The 19302-nt window shown below is 40.2% G+C and overlaps 2 protein-coding genes across 2 annotated transcripts; both read left to right on the top strand.

Moving 5' to 3' along the window:
- The first annotated feature begins 611 nt into the window (after nucleotides 1-611).
- Nucleotides 612-1157, top strand: LOC145956464 (uncharacterized). Its single transcript, XM_083072068.1, has one exon. It carries the CDS (start codon nucleotides 612-614, stop codon nucleotides 1155-1157), a length of 546 nt encoding a protein of 181 aa, XP_082928194.1.
- A 1416-nt stretch (nucleotides 1158-2573) lies between these two features.
- On the top strand, nucleotides 2574-3137 carry LOC145956463 (uncharacterized). The gene has a single exon (XM_083072067.1). The coding sequence runs from the start codon at nucleotides 2574-2576 to the stop codon at nucleotides 3135-3137; it is 564 nt and encodes a 187-aa protein (XP_082928193.1).
- The last annotated feature ends 16165 nt before the right edge of the window (nucleotides 3138-19302 follow it).

Below are 19302 nucleotides of genomic sequence, written 5' to 3'. Positions count from 1 at the left end.
GAGCTAGCAGAAACCCGAAATCAAGTTAGGGCCGAGGAGAGCTACAACCGAAAGGAATCCGGCCGAGAGCCGACGAAAAAGACGAATGTCGAGCCTTCAAATGATCACCCCCCACAAGGACCACGCTACACAGCGTATACTCCCCTCAATGCGAGTAGGGCTAAGGTGATGGAGCAGGCCCTCGCATCAGAGATTCTTGTGATGTCGAAACGGGCGAACACACCCCCTAGAGTCGACAAAGCTAAGACGTGCCGATTCCACCGAAATAGGGGGCACTCGATGGAAGAATGCTCTGCGCTAAAAGACAAGCTTGAGGACCTTATCAAGCAAGGTCACCTCAGGAGCTTCGTCACCCCCCAAGACCACTAGTCAAGGGGGAGAGACCATCACTCTCGGGAAGCACCACCACCGAGAGATTGACGCCACCGATCCCGGTCAGCAGAAAGGAGAGACCACTCACGGCATTCCCGAGAAGACAACGACCGGCCGAGGAAGATAATAAACACAATAGCCGGAGGCTTTGCTGGGGAGGTTCCACATCTTCCGCAAGGAAAAGGCACCTCCGAGCAGTGCGATCAGTAAATAGTGTGAATCAGCCGAGTACGCCGAGGATGCCGCCAATAACCTTCTCCGATCGAGACTTCTGGGGCGTCGATCCCATTCAGGACGACCCCATGGTGATTTCGGTCGAAATGCATAACTGCATTGTAAAGAAAACCTTGGTCGATCAGGGGAGCTCGGCCGACATTTTGTATTGGAATACCTTTGTGCAGCTGGGGATCCTGGAGGAGAGCCTAGAACCGTTTCACGAGCCATTAGTAGGATTCTCAGGCGAAAGAGTGATGACGAGAGGATGCATTGACCTATACACTTGTTTCGGCTTCGACCAGAAGTCTTCGCGAGAGATCAAAATCCGCTACATCGTGGTGCATGCGAACACGTCGTACAACATCCTACTGGGCCGACCCTCCATTAATGCGCTAGGAGCCATCGTCTCGACCCCTCACTTGTGCATGAAGTTCCCATCGAGAGATGGACAGGTGATAACCGTGCACGCCGACCAAAAGACGGCAAGAGAATGTTACCTCTCTAGCCTAAAGGTACAGTCAATTGCTGACCCCCTGGAGACGAAAGGTGTGAACGCAGTAAGGCAGTAGGTGACAGATAGCATTGACCTCGACCCTCGGATAGGTGAGGAAGAGAGGATCGAGCTCGCGGAGGATCTTATTCCTTTTTAGCTAGGCCGAGCACCCGAACAAGTAACACACGTGGGATCTCAGTTGGGCGAGGTCGACTCAAACCGGGTCAAACGAGTGGTTCGAGACAACAAAGACCTCTTCGCATGGACGAAGTCGGACATGCCGGGAATAGACCCCAAATTCCTATGCCACCGACTGGCCGTATGCCGAGACGCCCGACCAGTTGCGCAAAAGAAGAGGAAGATGGGAGACGAGAAGAGAAAGGCCGCCAATGCCGAGGTGCAGAAACTGTTGCAAGCAAAATTCATCAGAGAGGTCACCTACACCACCTGGCTGGCCAATGTGGTGTTGGTCAAAAAGGCGAATGGGAAGTGGAGAATGTGTACCGACTACACCGACCTTAATAAAGCCTGCCCCAAAGATGCATATCCACTCCCTTGCATCGACCGACTCGTAGACGGCGCGTCCGGACACTCTATCTTCAGCTTCTTAGATGCCTATCCCGGTTACAATCAGATAAAGATGCACCCGGTCGACGAAGAGAAGACGGCGTTTATAACCGAGGACGCCAACTTTTGTTATAAGGTGATGCCGTTTGGGTTGAAGAACGTCAGGGCGACCTACCAGAGGTTAATGGATAAGGTGTTTCAAGGTCAAATCGACCGAAACATCGAGATCTATGTGGATGACATGGTGGTCAAGTCCAATTCCTTGGCCGACCATATAACGGACCTGGCCAAAATCTTTGATGAATTACACAAGCACAACATGAGGCTCAACCTCGAGAAGTGTACCTTCGGAGTTAAAAGAGGCAAATTTCTTGGGTTTATGCTATCGGCTAGGGGAATAGAGGCGAACCGAGATAAATGTCGAGCTGTCTTAGACATGCGGAGTCCAAGCAATCTCAAGGAAATGCAACGACTATTCAGAAGGTTAGTTGCATTGTCCCGATTCCTCCCCCGTCTAGCCGACAAGATCAGCCCGATGACTAAGCTTCTACGGAAGGCTTCGGCCTTCTCGTGGAACGAACCATGCGAGGAAGCCTTTGCAGCGTTGAAAGCAACCCTGGCGACGCCGCCGATCCTAACGAGACCTGATCCTTCAAGCCCACTCCTAGTATACTTGGCTGTATCCGATGAGGCGATCAGCTCGGTCTTGGTACAAGAAAAGGAAGGTACCTAAGCTCCCATATACTTTGTTAGCCGACTCCTACAGGACTCCGAGACCCGGTACCAACTGATAGAAAAAGTTGCCCTCGGCTTAGTACACACTTCACGACACTTACGACATTATTTTCAAAGCCACCGAGTAGTGGTACACACCGACTGCCCGATCTCTAAGGTTTTAGGCAAGCCCGAGCTCGCAAGGAGAATGATGGCCTGGTCAGTGGAGCTCTCACAATTTGACATCACCTTCAAGCTGAGAGGGCTGATCAAAGCCCAATGCTTGGTATACTTTATAAATGAACTCCACCCGCACGACCACTTTGAGGAGCACTGGTGGACCCTCCATGTGGACGGCTCCTCAAATTGCCAGGGGAGCGGGGCAGGAGTGATCTTAGAGGGACCGAAAGGGATAACCTTAGAACAATCCTTACGTTTTCGGTTCAAAGCTTCGAACAATCAAGCTGAGTATGAAGCTTTGCTGGCCGGATTAAGGTTGGTCGAGGACATGGGAGCATCAAGGATCAAATGTCGAACTAACTCCAAGGTGGTGGCTGAACAAGTGGGTGGTAACTTCCAAGTAAAAGACCACAACATGATGAAGTACTACCATGCCTATCAAAAGTTGAAGGCGAACTTTCAGGAGGTGTTGGTCGAACACATCCCGCGCGAAGACAACACCCGAGCCGATCAGTTGGCTAGGTTGGCCGCGACCAAGAAGCCAGGACAGTTAAGAACCATCATCCAACAAGAGATCGACCACCCTAGTGTCTAGGCGTAAATGGTAGGAAGTGTCGGTGCCGATCACGCCGATCCCAACGACCCCCAAGACTGGCGGGCCGAAATCAAGGCATTCCTAACCAACAGAATCACACTGGACGACCCGACCGAAGCTAAACGGTCGAGGACTCAAGCCAGTAGATACATCGTCATTGCCGGGCAGTTATACAAACGTGGCTTCTCTACCCCCCTACTCAAGTGCCTAGACCCCACCGAGGCCGATTACGTGATGAGAGAAGTACACGAGGGCATTTGCAGAATGCATTCAGGAGCAAGGACGACAGTCTCCAAACTCTTGCGAGTCGGGTACTATTGGCCGACCATGAACACCGATTGTGCAATGTTTGTAAGGAAGTGCCAACCATGTTAGAAACATGGCAACTTGATCCACCGACCAGCCGAGCAGCTACATTGAATTCCCCCAGCATGGCCGTTCGCCACATGGGGGGCCGACATATTCAGACCTTTCCCGGTTGCTAAGGGGCAATGCAAATTCCTCATCGTCGCCGTGGATCTGTTCACCAAATGGATTGAAGCCGAGCCCGTGGCGTGCATCTCGGCTCATCAAGTTCAAAAATTCTTGTGGAGGAACATCATCACCCGGTTCGGAATCCCACACACCCTAGTGACCGACAACGGCCTCCAATTCACCGACCGAAAACTCAACGAGTTCCTAGCCGGCCTAGGAATACAGCACAAGGTCACATCGGTCGAGCACCCACAAATGAACGATCAGGCCGAGTCAGCCAATAAAGTCATCCTAGCAGAGTTGAAGAAATGGCTAGGAGAGGCAAAGGGAGCATGGGCCGAGCAATTACCCGAGGTACTTTGGGCCTACCGATGCACGCCCCAGTCAACCACGCAAGAGACCCCCTTCCGACTAGTATATGGATCCGACGCAATGCTCCCGGTGGAGATTGGAGAGCCATCGTTTCGCCGAGCTCACTTTGACGAATCGAACAACGAAGCCGAGCTCCGAGCAAACATGGATGTTCTACAAGAAGTTCGAGACTGCGCTCTGGTGGTGGCCTCGGCCACCAGGCAGCGCTACAAGAGAAGATTTGACAGCAAGGTGAAGCCTAAAGAATTTCGCGAATGAGATCTCGTTTGGAGAGTCACAGGCGAAGCAAGAAAAGATCCAAGACAAGGAAAACTTGCCCCAAATTGGGACGGACCCTTCCAAGTGCGACACAACTTAAACAACGGGGCATACAAGCTAGAATACCTATCAGGAGAACCAATTCTGAGAACTTGGAACTCCTCACATTTGAAAGTGTATTACAGCTGATGTAATAGTGCACTCTTTTCCTTGACCGACTTTTTTTCTCTAAGGAGGGTTTTGGGTCGGCAAGGTTTTTAACGAGGCACTTTATTAATAGACATTTTTTAACATTGATATTTCGTTTCCTATTTAACCATGCATATATGCTTAGGTCACGCTCATGCAGGACCGACCTCGAATAACACATGCCGATGCCGAGTCATCCTCGGTCGACCACTCAAACTAGTGCACTCGCGTCCCACAGGCTTTCCTCCCGAATACCCTCCTCGGCTAAGGATGTACCTAGGTCGAGCACTACGACACAAGACGTCACCGAGCAATCCTCGGCCGACCATTCAAACTAGTGCACTCGCGCCCCACAGGTTTCCCTCCCGAGCACCCTCCTCGGCTAAGGATGTACCTAGGCCGAACACTACGACATGTGCCAACACTGAGCAACCCTCGGCCGACCATACACAGGCGTACTCGAGCTCGACAGGTTTCCCTCCCGAGTACCCTCCTCAACTAAAGGTGTACCTAGGACAAGCGCTTTCGCGAGATCAAATACGCATGATCGTATGATCCAACTCCGAGGTCGAGCACTCTCGCGCAATCCAACATGCCTCGAATATTAAATCATGACTCGACTCCGAGGCCTCACACGCTTAAGTCGAGCACGTTTAAGCCGAGCACTCATGCATGCTCCAACACCGCGTATTAAATCGCGACCTACCCTAAGGCTGAACACGCTTAGGTCGAACTCGCCCAGGCCGAACACTCTCGCACGCTCCGCACTTCGCGTATCAAATTGCTAAATCTAACACGTTCAAACCGAACACTTTCAAGCCGAGCACTCTCGTACTCAACACTCCACACGTCGCATAACCCGACATCCCAAGGCCAAGCACGATCAGCCTGATCACACTCGAACCAACCACGCATGTTTGCGATTCGCGATCACTCTAAAACCGAGCACGAATAAACCGACCACTCTCTAGCCGAACGCTCTCGCATACCCCACACTTCGTGTAAACGAACACACGATGCAGCAATCAACTAATTCCAAAAAATTCACCCCCTCGGCTGAACATACAACTCGGTTTATGACTCCATTACTAGGCGCTTATAAACATGCAAAAAATTGGAAAGAAAAATATCATTTAAGTATAAAGTATGGCCGACCATAACGGCTGCTTACAAGAAATCACTTGTCCACCGGCGCTAATGGCCAAATTACAAAAGGCACTAACGGCCCGGTTACAAAAAATCAACAAAAAATCCTAACCCTAGACTACTGTTACCAGAGCCGACCCCTTACACCGCGGTCGAGTCCTCCGGGTTCCCATCGTCGACCACATCAATGATGGGGTCATTCTCCTCCGTGGTCGGCGGCACCAGGACCTGAGTAGAGATGCCTCGACGAGGAGCCTCCTCGTCAGGCTCGGCCCCTTGGGAGAACTCGGCATAGATGATGAACTTGCCACCATAGACGTCCCGACTAACGTCAAATTCAAAATCAGTCGGGACCTCGCGGTAATAGAAGGCTTGTCGAACCGCATGCCGAAATCCGGCGTCGTGCTGCTCAAGGATCTTCTCGGTGGCCTCGGCTTCAAACTTGGCAGCGACTTCCTTCAGCCGGGCAATCTCATTCGCGGAGGTGGCGGCCTCGACCTTCAATCTCTGAACGACCAACTTTAGGTCGTCGGCCTCCCTTCTGTGGGCGTCGGTGACCTTCTTCAACTCTTCAGCCGATTCGGTTACCTTGGCGTTTGCAGCTAACGCCTCCTTCACCGTGGTCTCGGCCTCCTTGAGTCGGCCATGGAGCCTCTCCTCTGAGACGGCGTGACTCATCATAACATGATTGGCGATGAGAGAAGTCCGAGCATCAAGCTCACAGAAGAGCTTATAGTCGGCCTCAGTCGACATGCCCTCCAAGTATTGCAACCCTCCCCCAGTAGTGAGGTCTAGGCTGACCAGGTTCTCGGTCTGCACATTCGAGGCGAGGAAGTTTGAACCAACAACAACAGCTGGAATAGCAAAAGCACCGCAACCCGATTGCTCCAAGGATAGTTGCTTCGGGCACTTGCTGGAAGAGCTCAGACGCTCCGGCTCTATGTTATGCTCGGCTGCACGCACCCGAGAAGTGCTTCCCTTCTTTTTTGCGTCGGCCAGAGGGATGATCACATTGGGGGGCTTATCCCGCTGCAACTTCAAGGCTGACCTTGCCGGTGGCACCTTCCCACTGGCTTTTGCATATTTCGCCCTCTTGGCGAGCATAGCGGTCACATCTAAATTGCCTCCGACCATTAAACCTGCAACAAAATAAATCTTAACATCAATTTAAAACTGATTAAACAACCGAAGCCTAAAACACATACCTAGCAAAGCCATCTCAAAGTGAGATGTTTCAAAAATGTCCAAGAGGCCTCGGACAGGCAAACCCTTCGGCAACTTGTCCAGGAGATCTACAATCTCTTTGTCCTCGGCAGGGAGCTTTGATGAGGGTATCACCTCGAAACGCGTCGGCCGCCTCGTCCAATAGAAAGGGCATAAAGGAGAGTCTTCTCGGTCGTAAAAACAGGTCCTCATTTCCAGACCCCAGCGAACCGTGAAGAACCCACTTTTAAACCCCTTATAAGAGGAGGTAAAGGCCCGGAGAAACCCACGTTTCGGCACTCGAGCTAACGAGACCCATTTCACCGTCTTGCTCGGACGACATATATAATAATAGAGAAAAGCTAGTGGTTGGGGTGTAAGGCCCAGGCACAAGCATAAATTCCGGAACGCTTGCATGGCCGCCCAGGCGTTCGGATGTAGTTGGGTCGGCGCCACATTCAATGCCCGGAGAACTCCCATCTGAAAGTCATCAAATGGGAGCTTTATGCAAAGGTCATCGAACCAACACATGTAGGCATAAAAGTAGTCTTCCTCATCGGGCTCCGATTCCATGAATATGAAATCAATGTTCGGCCCCTCATCCTCGCACGCCTCGGCAAGTAGTGGAAACTCATCTTCGCCACTCCCGAAACACTTCTCCAAAGACACGAAGGTGTCCAATAACCCTTGGTTCGAGAGAGACGAGAAGTATATGCCGACCTCCCCATCCACCCACTCATATCCGGTTATCTCCACGGTGCCGTAGTCAATCTTCGCCTTCGTCCTAGTGCTCGGTCCAGCCACGCCTTTGCCCCGATTATCGCCGTGTACCTCCAATTCATCCCCACTGTCTTCGGCATGAACGGGTTGTTGGTCTGCACAGCCTGAACCTCTGGCATCCACCTTGGTAGCTCGAGCCAAAGCCACGACCAAAGTAACCGGGGGCGATACTTCGACCACCTCATCCCCACTATCCTCCTCCTCGGCACGACCGGAGGGAAATACCACTTCACACTGCAGCGGAGGCAACCTTGATATCTCACTCGAACCCGACCCCTCTCCATCAAACGCGACACCCGACGCCGCCGAGGACGTCCAGCTCCTTGTCGAGGAATAGTCCCTACCCATTTATTACTAGGAAATAAAAAAATACAAAATTGTACCTTTGATCGGTAGGCTCGGACAGACACTTGAACTTAGAGACCTTGGAGAATTTACTGCAAGTAAATTCTCAAACATCCCCCCTATTTATAGGCAAGGTAAACGAGGGAGGTGAACAGACGCGCCGAAGCCGCAACCGTTCGATCTAGATCATCCAACGGTCCAGATTTAATAACCGTTAGACCCGTAACCGCTAGGGCCTACGTGGCAGACCCCCCCAACCGAGGTCTCGGCACAGACTCTGCCTAGTGAGATCACAGGCCTCATCCTGCTGAGGTCTCGGCATAGACTCGTAACCGCTAGGGCCAACGTGGCAGACCACACCCACCGAGTTCTCAGCTATGGCTTTCGACGCTTGAGATCTCGGCACAGACCCCCTCCAGCCGAGGTCTCGGCACAAACTCCACCCAGGGAGATCACAGGCCTCATGCTGCCGAGGTCTCGGCATAGACCCCGCATAGCGAGACCTCGGCAAAGACTTCATCAGCTTGAGGTCTCGGCATACCATCAGAGCCCAGCTAAACGACGATGACGTTATCGACTAAAATAGTCGGTTAAACATGATAGCCGAATGCGACGTCCTGGCACAACCACTGAAGTCATGGAAACGCGCGCATCGCCACTAGCGATCGATGATAACATTTATCCTCCTACGCCGAAGACCACCACCTCACAGCTCAGACCGTCTTCGTCTTTCCCATCCTCGACGCTGCGGGGGTTGTATACCGTATGGAGGCCGACTTGGCAGAACACCCTTGCTAGTAAACAACTCGGCCGAATACCCGAGTCCGGGACCGACAAAACCGAACACCCGAGCCCACCGACCACTCACGGAACAAAACGTGTCGATTTGCTCGGCCGAGACACGGGATTACGCCAAGATTACGAAGAGCTTAATTAACGTAATGCATCGGATTAACCCCTCTAATTTTTCGGGGCCCAATCCCTAATTACGGCCCAATAAGAATCACTATAAATAGGACCCCAACAAGGTATGTAATCAACTTTTAACTACCGCATTTATTACGCTGAACACTTACTTGAGCGTTGGAGTGTCTTTGCAGGCACACCCCCTTCACATCGGACTACCCGGATAGAAACGAGAAGATCGAGACCCAGGATCTGACCCGCTACAGCAAGGATAATTGAAGTGTGTATCCTAACACAGGAACAGACTCTTAAAAAGTTATTTCAAATTAAATTGAATTAGACTATATAAAAAATTAAATTGAACTTAAATTTGGTTTTAAAAACTAAACTACTATAAAAATTAGTTTCGTTTAGTTCAAATCAAAAGAAAAAAATTTAATTTAGAGTACAAAAATAGTTTAATTCAATCAAGAGTATAGTTCAAGTAGATAGAACATTGACTAGTGATTTCATAATTACTTCTTTAGGGAGTTTCAATTATTTTTCCTTAATTTTTTGTAAGTGATTTTTGGTAAACGATTTTAGTTTATCACTTAAAAGATTTTAATGTTTTCAAATTCAATTATGTTGGACATAATTTATTTTATTAGTATAAGTTTGAAAATAAGAGATAATTTAAAATAAAAAATTATAATGTAGTTAAATTTATAGTAAACAAAAGTTTGGTTTAGTTTAAATTCTCCTGTAATTCGAACTATTAAAAATATAATTCACTAAATTGAAAAATAATTTAATTTAATTTTTTGGATTATTTTATAGTTTAGTTGAATTTAGGTAAACTACTTTTATAGTTTAGTGAAACTAATATAATTTAGTTTAGTTTAACCTTCTTTAATACCCCTAATTACAAGGTAAAAGTGTACGTCATTTAATGAAACTTTAAGTTAAGGAGAAAAATTTGGTTAATAACTTTGAAATGGAGTCTTCACCTTAATTTAAAAGAAGGTTGAAATTGTCTGGCTAACTTTACTACAAATGGTACAAGTAAATAAGAAAAGTGTTGTACTTTCACCCGATTCGTCACTACGTAAACTTCTAACCACTTTCTTTATGCAAATAAAATGATGGAGTTTGGTGAAGTTTAGTATAGGGTGCTACAATTGTTGCACTATAGGTGTCAGAATTTTACTTAGTTTTTATAACTATAATTAATATATTATAACACTTATGACGTTTTGATATTTATCTTTTTGTACAGCAAGATTAATGGTAATGTTATATGAACAACAAATTCAAATGTATAATAACACCTTGAGAACATTATATTTCATACATATTCTCACTCGAAAATGTAAAATTTGAAGAAAGAAAAAACTTTTTGTAAAAAAAAAAAAAACTTTTGAAATATATTTTTTCCCATCCCTATTCATGTGGGATTTGATCAATAGAAAATAGTGGTGGAAAAAACTTCACAAACATGCAAATCATGCAGGTAATGTGTTGTGAAACTAGACAAATAGAAGGTAAAAGGGATAGATAATAGAAAAAGAGAGTTAAGGAGAAAGCCAGGTATCTAATTATTTCATTCATATAAGGGTACATTAATTTATACAAGTAGCTGGAAAATTAATTCATGATACAAGAGAAACCCTAATAATTAATTGACATCCACAAAACCCCAACATAAAGAGTACGTGTCTTACATGATAACACTTTTTTTTTTTTAAGGTAATGATAACACTTAATTATTATAACAAATAAGAACTATATATTTGAACGGTCAAATTTAAAAGAAAATTATACATGATTCATGTAATCTTCAACTAACTTATAATAGTATTGAGATCATATAATTTAAATTTAAAGTTTTCATTTTTTATATTGACTAAGAGCATATTTGTATCATTGTCTAGTTTTGTTCAAAGACAAAATTATAAGAAAGTAAAATTATGTTCATTTTGAAATTCAGAAATAGAATAAAACAAACACAAAGTAAATATTCTTGCAATAGTCAAATCTGTATACATATTAATATTTTTTTTTTCTTTCTTTATACAAGTTACACTGATATAACATCTTATCCATACTATTTTGTAAAGTTCTATAACTATATCATCCTAGAGATTCATCATAATACTATTAACCTGAATGATAGTGAATCTTAGCATGGGGAGCAATAACATGAACGGGTGAATGATGAAAAACAATTGGGATATGTCGGTTTTGTGGGCTAGATAAGCGATAGTTATTATCTGTTTGAAAGAGACCTGAATAGGTGGAATTTTCTTTATACAGATTTTGGTTGGAGTAACCTGAGTAACTAGTGTTAAAATCTGCAGTTGAACGTGCCGAACTTTGAAGCGTTGCACCAGAGTAGTTTTGGTTCGGGTTGAAACTGTTAACAGCTGCACCAGAGAAGTTTTGAGGACCATTGTATCCGTTGCTAAATGAGTTGTTGTATGCACCACGGTAGTAGTTTTCACCATAGAATGACATGGTTGCAGTAATGTTATATATATAAACCACTTCTGTCACACACTATAGCTAGTATATATTCTGACTATGATATGATCATCAAGATAATTTTGTATTCCTTCTCGATCATAAAATTAATCGATCTCTTTCCAAACTCTCTAGTTTTTTTTTCTTTCTATATATACCTTCTTTGATGATTATTGATAGGATTAGTTGATCGTATTTTATAGAGTTGCAGACACGTTCCGATGTAGTGTGGGAATATATCCACTTTATTGCTTAAAAACGAAGCTAACAATGTACTCCATGCAAATTATCAAAATTCTATTCCGCGTGATAAGGTCGATATGCTGACTTGATGGATTGTGTAGTAGTTAAATATGTTGCACTCACACACTGTATATATGTGAGAATGACTTATTTTGGAAAATTTTCATATTCCATTTTTATGGGTATAAAAACTCATCAAATCAACAATAATCACATTGCTACAAATAGAATTACAGAATTAGTTTTTAACTCAATGAAGCCAGAACAAAAATATGCTACGTCGTCATGTTGTATTTGTCGAGGTTAATCTTTTTCTTTTTTAAACAAGGTATCTCTTAATTGAAAAATAAAAATTAATCATCTGAAATATTAAGATCTATTTAAATTATTGATTTTCATAACAAGTATTTTTTCCATGTATATTAATTAGAAATTGAATTCGTGACTACATGTTTAAAGGACAAAATTATCTACATGTTACATGTTAGTGTTCAAGGCTAATTATCTATTGACACAACATTACATGATTCATTGAGAAGAATAATTTTAAATTCCCCCAACAATAAATTTTTTTTTTCATTTATTAAATTAAAATATTAAATATTTGACTTAAATATATCTTTTTGTTTTAAACTCTTGGAAAATATTTATTTATTTTTAACACTTACATTTAATATAAAAAAATTATATGATTCTAGTTTTTCATCAAATTCTGGTTAGAGACATACAATTTTGTAATATTAAAATTTTAAAAATGAATAGTTTTGTATAAAATTAAAACAAATGAAAATTAATCATAATTTTATGCATAATTTTAAATATTTATTTATGTTTTATGAAATTATATATATATATATATATATATATATATATATATATATATATATATATATATATATATATATATATATATATATATATATATATATATATATATATATATATATATATAAGATGTAGTATTTTTTTCATTTGTCAATTGTGATCATCAACTTATGATGTCATACCAATTACATAATGACACGGCAAAACTCAAACACTATAGTATATGCTTATGCGTTTTAGAAAAAAAGTTAGGAATAAAAATATTATACATCTTTTGAATGTATAAAATATTAAAATCTTTTAGGGATGAAAGAAAGGGGAAAAATAGATATTTATAAAATGAGACGTAATAAAAACAACAAATAAAGAAATAATAATTACACAAAACTTGTTTTTATGTTACCAAAATAAAAATTTTTGGATGTATGAATAGGATTATATATATATATATATATATATATATATATATATATATATATATATATATATATTTTTTTTTTTTTTTTATTTTATAACTTTATTCTATTGGTTATTATACCGTAAACAAATATTATTTTCATACTAATATATGTAAACTTCATATTTGAAAGGAAAATAATGTATAAGAAGCATATATTTTCTGTTTCAGTTGTATACCCAATTCCCGGCCAGTCGAATATCACGTACATTTGCATAAATAACTCTTGTTGGTAATTAATTTATTAGATAATAAAATAGAGATAATTAATTTATTATTATTAAATAATTGTTACTAATAGTAAATTTTGGTAAATTTATATTATAAAGAAGGATTCACATATTCTAAGAGTAAGATTTAGTAAACTTATTATATTCAATAATTCATATTTTATATCAAATTTTAACAATTTAACGGTTAAGTTAAAAGTTTTTAATGTATAAATTAGGTCTATAAATTTTTAAAACTCTACAAAAAAAATTTAATACTTCATTTTATTAATTCAAATTGACAGGCTTATAAAAAATACTTTATATGTTTATTTGAATTTTATATAATGAAGTATTATATAATTTTCAATTTTTTTAAAATTTGTAGACTTAATTTATCCATTAAAAACTTTTAATTTAAAAGTTAGATTAATTGTTAAAATTTAATATAAAAATATAATTTATTAAATAGAATAAATCTATCAAAATTTATTTTTAAAATAAGTGAATTTTTTCTCTTATAATATATGATAATATATTATACAAAATATAGCCTAATCATAATTTATAACATATATATAGATAAACTATATACTAAATATATGCATTTTTGTCACCTTTTTGACCGGGTACAAAACAAGTTAATTAAAAGAAGGTTAAAAACCTCTTTTGGTCCCTTATAATATTTTTTTGTTTCAATTTAGTCCTACTTTAATTTTAGGTCTCAATTTGGTCCCCAATAATTTAAATCATTGCAATTTGGGACTTCCGTCTAAATGATTTAAACGAAGTTAACTGGTGGCTACGTGGATGTCAGGTGGATGCCACATAGGTGGATCCCAAAATACTGGAATACATGGTGTGTAAATTTTGTACCTGGAACGGGCCGTTCCAGGATCAAAATTAACACACTAACAGTGTAACCAGAACGGGCCGTTCTGGTCTCAGAACGGGCCGTTCTGGTCTCAGAACAGGCCGTTCTGGTTCCAGAATTTCGTATAAAAAAAAATAAAGTACAAAATATTTCAAACACTATATTTGGTATTGTTAAGGGAACTGCTACGGTACCCATGAAAACTGAAGGATTTTGGTACATCACATGATGTGAACAAATAAATTTTAAAAAATAAATTCAAAACAACATAAATTTTAAATTAAAAATTTGTATAAAATAAATCAATCAAAAAGAATAATTTAAAACAAAATAATCAAAAGGTCAATTTTCATAATAAATTTTATTTATATCTAACCAAATTAAAAAATTAAAAACAAAAAATTATAATAATATTATAAAAATATTAAAATAAAAAAAATAAATAATATAACTGAAAAACTAATTTATACTATAAATTTAAAAAAGTTATCACCAAAGAAAAACTAAAACATATTAACAAAATATTAATATTAAACTTTTTAATTATAATAGATGCTATATTAAGATATAAATTAAAAAATATAAAAATAATATAAAGATACAGATAAATTGTTAAAAATATTAAATTAAAATAAAAAATAAAACAAATAATTATAAATAAATAAAAAATGATTGTTCCGGTACCCCACAATTATAGTGCGTACCGTAGAATTTCTCTATTGTTAATGGGGATTGATAACTTCAATGGCTAAACATTTGGGCTATACAGTGTATCATTAAAGACGATGCAGTGTATCACTAAGGACAATGGTGACAAGTTTTATTTCATTGGTAGTCAAACTGGAGTGAACCACTTACTACCAAATTGACACTATACAATCAAGGATGAAACGAAACGGTGTTTCCTGTAACACCCAAATTTTTATTATTATTATTTTTTTAATGGCATTTTCGTAATTTTAATAAAGTTATAGGGGTATTTTGGGTTTCGGAACGGGCCGTTCCAAAAGTGGAACGGGCCGTTCCAAATGTTGAAAATGTGAGGTTTTTGTAGTCCCAGAACGGCCTTGGAACGGGCCGTTCCGGTATGGAGAACGGGCCGTTCCGGAAGGAGAACGGGCCGTTCTGCTGAGATTGAGAACGGGCCGTTCTGGTTTCAGAACGGGCCGTTCTGGTTTTTTGGGAACGGGCCGTTTCGATTTTGGAACGGGCCGTTCCAGTTACAAATTTTGCCCAGATTTGAAGGATCCGGAACGGGCCGTTCCGAAATCAGTACGGGCCGTTCCGGGTGCGTCAGATTGCCTATAAATAGGGGCAGGGGGTGAAAATTTTTATACAGAGGAAGAAAGTGAAATTTTAGAGAGAGAAAGAGAAGAGAGAGAGAGAGAGAGAGAGAGAGAGAGAGAGAGAGAGAGAGAGAGAGAGAGAGAAAGAAAGAAAGAGAAAGAAAGAGAGAGAGAAAGGAAGAGGGAATCCAGAGGAGGAGGCTCTGCCTAAGTTTCAACTCTGCTTATCCAGGTAAGGGGGGGAGTGAGAACCTCGCTCAGGGGTGTGGGGATAATTGTTGGATAGTTGTTTGTCGGATTGGCCCCAATCCCTTGCCGTTATTCTGTCTGATTTTCTATTTACTCTACTTTGTTCTTTGTTGAAGGTGCCGTTGTTCTGTTTGATTTTCTATTTACTCTACTTTGTTTTTGTTGAAGGTGCCGTTGTTCTGTCCGATTTTCTATTTATTCTACTTTGTTCTTTGTTGAAAGTAATAAATGAATATAAAATTAATGTTAATAATAAATGAGGTTTAATATGAACAAGAATGCTCTCTGGATCTCTGTGAATTCCTGTGCGGACCTTATGAGGAGTATTGATGACATGACCACGTGAAATATGGACAAATGACATGAGACCTAAGAATGGACTATTGAGACAAACTATGATTATGTTACTATGACAAATAATGATATGATGTACTAAATGAAATTATGTAATAAGTTAAATGTTGAGTTAATGAGATTATAAATGTATGACATGCATCATATGCATATATTACTCCAGGTGTGCCGCTGAGGCCGCATACCCACGACTAACAAGGTGTACTTTATGGTCACCCACGATGTAACATGCTAACAAGGTGTACCTTATGGTCACCCACGACTAACAAGGTGTACCTTAGGGTCACCCACGATGTAACATGCTAACAAGGTGTACCTTAGGGTCACCAGTGATGTAACCAGGTGTACCTTAGGGTCACCAACGATGAATTGTGAATCTTCCGTATGGCGCCACATGCATGCATTTATGAGTTGAGTCCATGACATCATAAGCATGATAAATGAGTATATATATATGTGATATTGACTATTTATGTATTGTTTACATGTGACTTATATATGTTGTGGGTGTGTGTGCTATCTAGCAGTTATTTCTGCACCTGAAACTGAGTGAGATGTTTCTCACTCCCTTGTTGTTTTTGTATATGTTTTAAATTGTGTTGCAGATGATCAGCATCATGGGGATGTTGGTGATGAGGCTTAAGGCTTCAGTGGGGCATGCTCTGATAGGATGTGACATCGGGCATAGCTAGGCTTGTTTTTTTTAGGGATGTTATTGTTTTAAAAGCTTTAATTTTCTCTTCTTATGTAATTTTGAACGTTCTTGAGAAAAGACCAAAATGTACATCTTTGTTATATTTATTATTATATGATTTGGGAGTATAAATTAATCCCTAACTAGGAGGCACTGCCACCTTTACTGGAGTTAATTTATATTTCCTTTATTATTATTTGTATATATATGATTTCTTGTTTTTCACTAAATTGTATTGAAAATCTTAACTTCTTTTCTTTTATAATTTCTACACTGGAGTTATGATTTATGAGTTACGAATGTGAATCTTCTACCTTGTGATATTTGAAATATTTGTCAACTATGAAAGATTTTATTTACCCAAAAAGAAGAAAAGAAATATTTTATTGTTACATTTGTTGTATATTAATAATGGGGTAGAGGGTGTCACATTTAGTGGTATCAGAGCAGGTCGATCTAATCGACCGTGAGTTATGAGTTTACTATGCTTACTTGATTTACTATGTTTATTTGGTACATGAATGATGGACTAAACTGATTGTTAAACTTGTTGGTATGCTAGTATGATGATTGATTATGTTTATTGATTGTATTATTTTCTTAGACTATGGCTGGTAGAAATGATCGTGCGATTGCCGATGCTCTTCAAGCATTAGCACAAGCTATGAATAATAACAATAGGACTGAAGTTACTCCTAACTGGTTGGAGCAATTTCAACGAAATCACCCACCTACCTTTAAAGGAGGATATGACCCTGATGCTGCTATGAATTGGCTAACAGAAATAGAGAAAATTTTCAATGTTATGGATTGTCCCATCGCTCAGAAGGTGAAGTTGGCCACATTCATGTTGACTGCTGATGCTCACTTTTGGTGGGAAGGAGCACTTCGGAGGATGATTGATGGAGGGGTGCACTTGAATTGGGACAACTTCAAGAAGGTCTTTCTTGAGAAGTATTTCCCGGATGATGTGAGAAGTCGAAAAGAAATGGAATTCCTTGAGCTGAATCAAGGGAACGACACAGTGGCTGTGTATGCTGCCAAATTTGATGCTTTGGTTCGTTATTGCACACACTACCATGGTGAGGGTGGTGAAAGAGCTAAATGCATAAAATTTGTAAATGGTCTGCGTCCTGAAGTGAAAACTGCAATTAACTATCAGGAGATATATCACTTTCCCACTCTGGTCAATAAGTGCAGCATTTATGATCATGACAACCGTGCTCGTGCTGCTTTTTATAAAGGAGTCGGAGGTCCTATCCGTGCTGTGAGTTCTAGTACTTCGGGTAGGAGCAAGCCTTACTCCGCTTCTAATAGATTTCAAGGGAGTAAAGCTGCTGCTAATAAAAGCAAGTTGCTTACTAGAGGATCCACTGTTAGTGCTACTGGAAGTGTTGGAGGGTCTGTGTCCACTCCTTCAGTAAGATGCTGGAAGTGTGGACTTGTTGGTCATAATCAGTCTGAGTGTCGTGACAGGGAAGTTACCTGCTTCAACTGCAATGGTAAAGGTCACATCAGTACCCAATGTCCTGAACCACGAAGAACACGTGTTATTGGATCGGGTTCGCAAACTGAGCGTCCAAAGACTGTGGGGAGAGTATTTGCTCTTAGTGGTACTGAAGCTTCTCGGTCAGAAAATTTGATACAAGGTACTTGTTTCATAGCTGAGACTCCTTTTGTTGTACTATTTGATTCTGGTGCAACTCATTCCTTTATTTCTGTCTCTTGTGTCCAAAAATTGAATTTGCCTGTGTCTTTGTTAGATTTTGATCTAGTTATTGAAACCCCTACTAATGGTCCTGTGACTACATCCCTAGTGTGTTTGAAATGTCCTTTGACAGTTTCTGATAAGCAGTTTCTAGTTGACTTAATTTGTTTGCCTCTTAGTCAATTAGATGTAATTCTTGGCATGGATTGGTTATCTTCTCACCATGTCCTTTTAAACTGCTTTGAGAAATCTATTTCCTTTGGTGAATGTAAGAGTACGGAATTTCTTAGTGCTGCTGACATTAAAACTTGTTTAAAAGACAATGAAAGAGTGTACATGATCTTAGCTTCTTTAACACTTGCACTACAAGAAAATTCGGTATTTCAGACGGCAAAAATCCGTGGGAAATGCCCAAAATCCGTGGGTAATGAGGCATTTCCGACGGATTACCGACGGACACTAATCCGTGGGTAAATTGGTCGTCTGAAATTTACCCACGGATTTTAATCCGTGGGTAACTTTCCCACGGATTTTCCCACGGATTTATCCGTGGGTAATTTCCCACGGATTTATCCGTGGGTAACTTTCCCACGGATAAATCCGTGGGAAATTACCCTAAAATTACAATTTTTTTTAATTTTAATAAATTTATTAATGTAACAACCCTCATATTTGGCCTCTCAAGGGTTCTATTTCACGATATTTCATTATTTAGTGTGTTTTATCCTTACTTGTGCAATTTCTGGGAAACTTCCCAGAAGGTCACCCATCCCTGTACTACTCCAGGTCAAGCACGCTTAACTGTGAAGTTCTTATGAGTAAGCTACCGAAATGTATATGTATGTTGTCAGTATAACTTGTACAAATTAATTTATTTAAGTCATTCTCAAATATACAATCTCATATTTGTACTATAATAATAATATATAATAATTGTATATTACAAATAATAATAATTAATAATAATAATATATTTAATTATTATTTATTTATATGTACTTACTTTTATAATTAACGTCTACTTTTTTATATTTAAAATTATAATTTAAATTATTTAATTTTATAATTTATAATGATAATATAATTTAAAA

This window comes from Cajanus cajan, chromosome 3, assembly GCF_000230855.2.
Source record: "Cajanus cajan strain Asha chromosome 3, NIPB_CcT2T_4, whole genome shotgun sequence".
Taxonomy (NCBI): domain Eukaryota; kingdom Viridiplantae; phylum Streptophyta; class Magnoliopsida; order Fabales; family Fabaceae; genus Cajanus; species Cajanus cajan.
Note: the sequence above shows the minus strand (reverse complement) of the source record. Positions and strands in the feature narration are given on the sequence as shown.